Source organism: Jaculus jaculus, chromosome 1 (assembly GCF_020740685.1).
Source record: "Jaculus jaculus isolate mJacJac1 chromosome 1, mJacJac1.mat.Y.cur, whole genome shotgun sequence".
Lineage (NCBI taxonomy): Eukaryota > Metazoa > Chordata > Mammalia > Rodentia > Dipodidae > Jaculus > Jaculus jaculus.
Window position 1 is genome coordinate 333508626 of NC_059102.1, and position 8728 is coordinate 333517353.

Genomic DNA, 8728 nt, shown 5'->3' on the forward strand with positions numbered 1-8728 from the left:
GTTCTTAGATTGCCACCTGCTCTGATGACAACACGCTGAAAGTCTGGCGCTTAAATAGAGGCTTAGAGGAGAAACCAGGGGATAAACATTCCATAGTGGGTTGGACCACTCAGAAGAAAAAAGAGACAAGAGCTGGCCTAGGTAAGGATGTCATACATTGTCTACCTTATTGCTTCATTGATTTAGTCCTACAGTATGCTAGGGAGAAACTAGCTTTGATGTTGTTTTGGTATGGTTTTAAAAAAGCATCAGCATGCTGTTTATCATTTACACAAGACAATTGAATCAATGGCATATTTATTGAACATTATTTACTGGGCAGCGTTTTTACTTGACTGGTTTTATTCAGCAATGAAAAGGAGAATCAAAAATCCCCAAAATGCCATGCATGGTGGTGCACGCCTTTAATCCCAGCACTCAGGAGGCAGAGGTAGGAGGATTACTATGAGCTCAACGCCTCCCTGAGACTACATAGTAAGTTCCAGGTCAGCCTCAGCTAGAGTGAGACCGTACCTCAAAAAAAAAAAAAGAAACAACAACAACAAAAAAGTCACCAAGATGCAAACAGCTTACAGATGAGCATAAGTAGCAACAGATAAAAGAGGAACGAAAGTCCGTTTAATTGCTTAGGAAAGTGGAAAGGGAGACTGGAATGTTGTTGAATTTTTCCATTAGGTAAACAAGAAGGCTTCAATGAAAGAATGACTTAAAAGAAGTAAAAGAATGAGTGAGCTGTGTGGATGTTGTGAAGAATGTCTCAGGTGGTCAACATGGCAAGGACAAGGCCCTGCAGTTCTTCCATGACCTTGCTTTTATTCTGAGCATGGAACGCCAACAGAGGACTTTTGACTGGGAAATGTCATGGTCTGACTTTTAACATGATTGTTCTTGGTTTTATGTTAAGGATAAGTGATAAAGGAAAGAATCATGGTTTAAAAAAAAAAAAAGCAGGAAGCTAATTTTAAAAGCCATTTAAATAATCCTGGTAGTGCTGGTGGTAACTTGGACCAGACTAGTAGCGCATTATATAATAGCAAAGCTGGGTGTAGTGGTACATGCCTGTAATCCCATTACTTAGGAGGCTGAGGCAAGAGGATTGTGAGTTTGAGACCGTCTTGGGCTAGCCTAGTGAAACCCTGACTCAAGAAAACAAACACAAAACAAAGTACTTAATAAAATGAAATGTCAAGATCTGATTTTTTTTTATTTGAGAGAGAGAATAAGGGAGAGAGCATGAGTGTACCAGGCCCTCCAGCCACTGCAAACAAACTCCAGACACATGCGCCCCTTGTGCATTTGGCTTACATGGGTCCTAGGGAATTGAACCAAGGTCCTTTGGCTTTGCAGACAAACACCTAAACCCCTAAGCCATCTCTCCAGCTCCCCCCATTTATTATTTTTAAAAAAGAGAATTATCAAGAAAGACCTCGTGTTTTTTAGCTTACAAGTAAAAGGGTAGGATATGGTTCCCTTAACCTAGTGAGAGGGAGCTCCAGTCTCAATAGGTGTTGTGTGTTATGATGTCACACATCCTTAGGGAGATAGATGTCAGGTAGCTGTTTAGGTATTTCATTCTGCAGTTCAAGGCTAGAGCTGTACAATTGGGGTTTGTTATAATACAGGTGAAAGTAGCAATAGGGGAAAAAAGAATAAAGCAGGGATCTGAGCCTTTAAGCTACCCCACTGTTTATTCTAAGGGGAGATGACAAATATTTCTACAGGTTGTTAGACAAGAAGAAAGAGAAAGCCCAGGGGAACGATTGCCTGGGAACTGAGTAAGTGAAAGAAGTATGAATTTGACCAGGTGATCCTACAATACCACAAAAAAAATAACATCTAAAATTGACGTTTGGACATTGCAGTTTTGGTAGATATTAGTAACCTTGGGAGTGGAGTTGCTTAAAGACAGTATGGACAGCTCTGCCAAGTTTTGCTATAAAGGAAAAAGGTGTGAAGTTCTGTAAGTTGAGTTAAATTTGGTAAGTTTTATAACAGTACAGGTGGGAGGACATGCAGAAGTTTTCTTTGGGTCTGATTGTTAGGAACAGGAATTGTAGTCATAAACTAAATAAGGGAGGAATGGCAGAGATTTAAGGAGATGTCTAGAGAATAAAAAAGACTGGGAAAATGGAATTATTAGACAGTAAAAGTCAGTTTGAGGCTAACATTCATTAACATTAGCAATGTTCATGGTCGCTTGCTGTTTATGTACAGGTAAACTATAGCATAAAAAGGTGAATTTAACAAGGGTGTTGGTTAAGCAAAGCAAAGCAAATACAAAGTGAGCAAGAAAGTTTGAGGTGCCATGAGAAGATGATTATAACAATTTACTTGAATTTATCATGGAAAAGGGGAGAATTGAAAATAGAGAATGCACAGAAGTGGTACTATCAGTGGATTGAGGAACGCTGGGGATGAAGGTCATTTATTGGAATTGGAGTTCTGAAAGATCCTGGGCAGATAGGTGGTGAAAGTAGACTAATAAAAGTTAATATGAGAGAAGGTCATAGAAAAGATGGCTTGAATGAATAAAATGCACCTATTCTCTCTCATGCTTGTGCAACAAGCACTCTTATGCACTGAACCACACCCCTGGCCCAGCAGTTTTGTTCTTTTATTCTATAATCGAGGTACTGTTTAAAATAAAAATATAGGGGCTGGAGAAATTGTAGAACAGTGATTACTGAGGGCTGGAGAGGATGGCCAATGAAATGTTAATCAAAGAATATAAAATGATATGTACACACATGCAGAGTAAGCTTTGGCATCTTTATAGCATGGTGAGTGCAATTAGTAATGTACACACTTGAACATTGTTCAGTAGATTTTAAATGTTGTTGTTACGTTGTGAGGTGATGTATATGTTTACTAACTTATCCATTCTATGGCATATAAAGATATCAAAACATTGCACTGTGCCTTCTAAATATATACAGTAAAAAAAAAAAAATAGAGACAAGGGGGCTGGAGAGATGGTTTAGTGGTTAAGGCATTCTTGCCTACCAAGCCTAAGCACCCAGGTTCAAATCCCCAGGATCCACATAAGCCAGATACACAAGGTGGTGCATGAAGTTCATTCGCAGTGGCTAGGGGCCCTGGTGCTCCCATTCTAATCCCTCTCTCTCTCTTTCTTTTTCCCTCTCTCTCTCAAATAAATAAATAAATAAATAAATAAATAAATAAATAAATAAAATATTTTTAAAAACTAAAAAGGCCAAGGGCTGGAGAGGGTTTAGCGGTTAAGGTGTTTGTGAAGCCAAAGGACCCAGGTTCAATTCCCCAGGACCCACATAAGCCAGATGCACACGGTGGTGCATGCATTTGGAGTCACTTGCAGCAGCTGAAGGCCCCGGTGCACCTATTTTCTCTCTCTCAAATAAATAAAAATTTTAAAAGTAGAGACAAGAGATTACCAGGTGCAGTGTGCCTTTTGGTCCTGTTTTGAGTAGAAGGTTTGAGATATATACTGTGTCTCCTTTGCATCTGTAGAAACCAAGCTAAAGTGGTTTGTCTGGGAGTTTGAAGATTCTTTTTGTGTTTCCTAGAGTTTCCACGTGTATGTTTTACAACAGGGCAGTTAGGAAGCTGCAGTTAGGGAAGAGGATGGAAAATGCTAAATAGACATGTTAGGAAGCAAATGATTTATGTAATCTACTTACTGGCAACTCAGCCCCTGGATGGTAAAGTGAGTCATAATTTTCCTTGAGATTTCCTGGACTTCCTGCTGGTTTTCACTTCTGATCTTCATTATCTTTGTTTTCTTCTAGCAGTAACAAACAGCCAGAGTACTCCTGCCAAAGCCCCCAGGGCAAAGAGCAGTCCCCCGGTGTCCTCCCCATCATCAGCAGCTTGTGCTCCAAGCAGTCCTGGAGACCTCCCTCTTCCTTCAAGTACTCCCACGTTCTCAATCAAAACCCCTCCTGCCAAGACCAGGTCTCCAGTCAGCAGAAGAGGCTCCACGTCCTCTGTGTCTCCTAAGCCACTCTCATCTTTCAAGATGTCACTTAGAAACTGGGTGACTCGAACACCTTCCTCATCACCTGTCACTCCACCCGCTTCTGAGACTAAGATCTCGTCTCCAAGAAAAGCCCTCATTCCTGTGAGTCAGAAGTCATCCCAAGCAGATGCTTGTTCTGAATCTAGAAATAGAGTGAAGAGGCGACTAGACTCAAGTTGTCTGGATAATGTGAAACAAAAGTGTGTGAAGAGTTGCAACTGTGTTACTGAGCTTGATGGCCAAGTTGAGAATCTGCACTTGGATTTGTGCTGCCTTACTGGCAACCAAGAAGACCTTAGCAAGGACTCTATAGGTCCTGCAAAACCAAACAAGATTGAAGGAGCTAGTACGAGTATCTCAGAGCCTCCTTCTCCTGTCAGTTCTTATGTTCCAGAAAGCTGTGGAGCACTACCTCTTCCTTTGAGGCCTTGTGGAGAAGGATCCCAAGTGGTAGGCAAAGAGAATAGCTCCCCAGAGAATAAAAACTGGTTGTTGGCCATGGCAGCCAAACGGAAGGCTGAGAATTCATCTCCCCGAAGCCCGTCATCCCAAACACCCAATTCTAAGAGACAGAGCGGAAAGACATCACCAAGCCCGGTAAGTCAGCAGTGGTGGGAGGGTACTTGTCCTAGTTCAAATGGGGCCAGATATAGATGTCATATCTGTTTATTATTAAATTTGTCAGATTTAGCACATAACAAGTGGAAAATTTGCAGGGAACTTACAGTATAATTTTTTATATTAGAAAATTATTTGGCTGAAATTCAAATTAATTTTGTATGGTATATTAACTAGCAGTGGCAGCACTATTTCTCCCATTGTGCTCCTTCATGAAAGTACTCCTTGGTCTTGCTTGATTCACTAAAGTCTCATGCTCCAGAGTGTTAGTTCAAAAATCTCTCCTGGCAAACAGTAAGATATTTGTTTATTTGACTACATAAAGCTGTTTTGGGGGAAGTTAATCTATATATCCATAAGTAGATTTTAGTTTATAATTATGTTTTATGATGACTTAAAAGCTTAGATGCTTCAAAACAGTTAAAGTACATAATCCTAGATTGTTATGGCTTTCCTTTGGTCTCAACTGCCCTGCCCACCAACATTACTAGCACATCTGTCTACTCTTGTAAACATTCTTCAATTCTGTGTGGTTTTACTTTTTTGGAGACTCACATTGCATTGGTTGACATGACATTTAAATTAGATTATGTCAGTATCAGATATTGCTGTCAGGAAAGTTTGTGAACCCTGAAACGTTTCTTATAACGATGGAGGCAGAAGTAACTAAGCATTGCATGAACCATGGCACCGGCAGAGAGGATAGAGAGCCCCTGCCCATGCGTGTGCATGTGAAGTGAGGGGGTCTGAGAAGCAACCATGTCCACAGCAGCTCTTGTGAACTAAGGAGCTGAGATGACTGAAGTCCAATCCAGAAGAGGGTGAGGCTGGACAGCCTTAGGACAGTTCTAATGTTCATATCCCCTACTTGCTGTCCTGAACCTGTCCCATAATTTTAGGGAAAAGATATTAAAGATATTTTAAAGGCTCCTTAACTACACAAACTGAACTTATATTTTGCTGCAGAAAATGGGAAGGAGAAAAATCTTAAATGGTTTCCCTCAGAAGTATGACTGTCCTTTGCTGCTAGCCTAAATTTCTGATATTTTTCCCAAGGGGAACTATCTTAAAAGAAAAATAATTTCAATGAAAAATTAATTTCACTAATAAATAAGTTGCAAATGCTTTAAAAATAGTGTGCTGATCTTTAATTTTTTATTATTTTTTATATTTTATCTATTTAGAGACAAAGTCTCACTATGTAGTCCAGGATAGCCTTGAACTCAGGATCTTCCTCAGCACCCTAAGTGCTGGGTCCTACTTTAAACCCTTCCTTTTTTTTTTTTTTTTTTATTATTTTCATACATGGGGGTGCATTACAGGGTCTCTTGTTTGCAAAGCCTGAGAGCCCAGGTTCAACTCCCTAGTATCCATGTAAAGCCAGATGCACAAAGTGGTACATGTGTCTGGAGTTTATTTGCAGTGGTAGGAAGCCCGTTACGCCAATACTTGCTTTATCTTTCTCAGGTAGATAGAGAGAAAAGAAGAGAAAGATTTAAAAGCGGGGAGGTTACTGAGAGCCAGCTGAAAAAAATGATCAGATTTCCAGACATCCTAAGTTAGTGATGGCTTGGAATGGGAAATCTCTAAAATGTGAACTTTCTTCCAGGTCACCATTACTCCCAGCTCCATGAGGAAGATCTGCACATACTTCCATAGAAAGTCTCAAGATGACTTCTGTAGTCCTGAGCACTCAACTGAATTATAAATTCTAATCTGAGTGAGTTAACTAAATTTTGGTCCAGAAAAAAAGAAGAACTTTATAACTCTGGCCTTTAAGAAAACTGCCATCTTTTTCATTTCTGAGAAAATGCTTTTGGTTCTTTCATATTCCTAGTCTGCTGCTTCTTACCAAGTGTATAAACTTCTTCAGGGTGAATACTGTGTTTACATTTCATGCAGTAAACTTGTCACTTTGTAGGATGTTGAATGAATGGTCTTTACTCTTTAAATTATGCATCTTCTGTGTGAAAATGCCATCTAGCTCATGGAGGTAAAAAGCCAGACCTGTCTTGTGCTCAGTGTAGCATGTCTGTTGACACCAGCACTAGGCTCAGCTGTGAAAGCTGGTCAGTCATTGGAAGAAGACACCCTCTGCAGAAGATCCTGCTCAGCCCTGCTTTAATATATAACCTGTCCACTCTACTTTAATAGTGTGTGTTTAAAGTATGTATAAAAATGTGTTGGTCACATAATACACTTATTGTTTAGTGTTAAAATCCAATCTCTTGAATTAGAAACGTCTTTACTTTTAAATGCAGTCATCAATGTCAACTGTGTGGAGAAACTAGAAGAGAATAACAGAAAGCTAGGTCTATCGTTTTTTCTTCCACTGTGTCTCTGTGAGATTTAAAGATCTTATCTTTACCAGTTTCCTGTTAGCAGCCCAACATCACTCTAGAAGGTTTTGGTCTTTGACACTTACTAAAGGAAGGTGTCATAGAAAGCCAGTACTCACACCGACACTAGGGCTTCCATTTAGGGACAATCTTTACTTCCCTAGGGTCCGCAGATTTTAAGAAAAAGCAATCTTTTTAAGAAAAGAAAATTTTGAACTGAAAATCCAGAACCTGAAATAAACATTGACTTTATTTTCACAGAAAGCACTAATATTCTAGTATACTGGTGAGCTCTCCCCCCCCCAAAAAAAAAAGAAAAGGCACTTTATGTAACTATACTAGAGTGTATCGGCTGACTCTAAATAATAATGTGCAAGAATTTTAAACAATAACTTATCAGTCCTCTTGAACCATAATTTTATTTCCCTACTTTGTAACCTCAAGGACTACAGCTAATGCACTTGGAAGGGACATCTCTCCCTGTCATGAAATAGTTCATTTTATTCCTGTCCCAGGGGACTGGTTAAACTTTATTCCTATCGTTGACAAGATTTTTAAATTTCTTTATGAAAACTCTAATTCCTTTGAGATTGTCAGTTAAGCTTCTATAACCAGGACTGCACAGGTTAATTAAGCCTAGATTTTCCATGGATGTCAGTTGCTGCCAAAACCAAGCATAGCTTTAACTGAATATTTAGGAAATCAACTTATGTTTAATGTTTAGTTTTTGAATGTTAGATAGTGGGAAGGTATTATTCATAACATATACCTGCCAATGATGCTAGCTATCTCTGTTGCTTTGAAAGTCAAAGTGGGGTGGAGTCAGTAAAGTAGATGACTTTGTCTCTGTACATCTTCTGGCAGCACTACCAAGTGAAATTGGAGTAAATGTGGCTGTCACAAAGGGCAGAAAGTCTGCTTGCTGGGTATAATGTGTCCCACTTGGAAAACTAGTACTGCAAATCAGTGCCAAAGGTCAAATGTAATGAGATAGTGATTATCTTGCCTGTGTCAGTGTCAGGCTCTGATCTGGTCCTGAATAATAAAGCCTTTTACCTTACGCAGTGTCCTTTTCTGTGCTTCTTACATTGACTTAGAAGCAAAAGTCTACACAGAAGAACTGCAGTAATAATCAAGGGTCCCTTCTACTTGTTTGTTGAATAAAGTTTGTTTATTCCCAGGTGGTATAATCTACTTCTAACTGAAAGAGGATCAAACCATGAATGTTTAAGATGACTTGGATTTTCTGGCAAAGGAGACTAGGTGACAGTGGGTGATAGGATTTTCCTACTTTTTCTTTTTGTGTGGTTATGTGCATGCACATGAATGCAAGTGGTGTGCCACTGCATGCATGTGAAGATAGATGATGTCAACTGTCAGCCCTCTCCTCTCCACCGTGTTTGAGGCAAGGGTTCTCATTCACCACACAGTTCACCAGGCTAGCTGGCCTGCAAGCTTCTAGAAGATTTCAGCTCCTTCTCCTTGAAGGCACGCTGGAGTTACAGGCACCCACCACAGCATCTGGCTACTTTAATTAGGTTCTGGGAATCAAACTCAAGTGTTCGTGCTTCTGCAAGTGCTTTATCCACTGAGCCAAAACATTTTCAGCCTGAACTTTTCCATTTGGATACATTCCAAGCAGTATGGCTATGATACCATGTTAGTTTCTTTGTTTCAACACAGGCCCTTAATTTATTTCTGTAAGGGTTGGTTAATTTGCCCCTTAAAATGTCTTTTCATTTGGGCTGTACATTTAACTCATGATAGATCAAAC

At 39.7% G+C, this 8728-nt stretch overlaps 1 protein-coding gene across 2 annotated transcripts in view; it reads left to right on the forward strand.

Moving 5' to 3' along the window:
- Dtl (denticleless E3 ubiquitin protein ligase homolog) overlaps window positions 1-8014 on the forward strand; it is a 41804-nt gene extending 33790 nt beyond the window's left edge. The window contains exons 13-15 of one of the 2 annotated variants that reach the window (XM_045130754.1): window positions 9-141; window positions 3768-4594; window positions 6225-8014. In XM_045130754.1, coding sequence (XP_044986689.1) covers window positions 9-141; window positions 3768-4594; window positions 6225-6323 — 1059 coding nt within the window. In that variant the 3' untranslated portion in view covers window positions 6324-8014. The remainder of the gene's footprint in view (window positions 1-8; window positions 142-3767; window positions 4595-6224) is intronic. The other variant, XM_045130762.1, reaches the window with a different exon arrangement.
- Window positions 8015-8728: the final 714 nt, after the last annotated feature.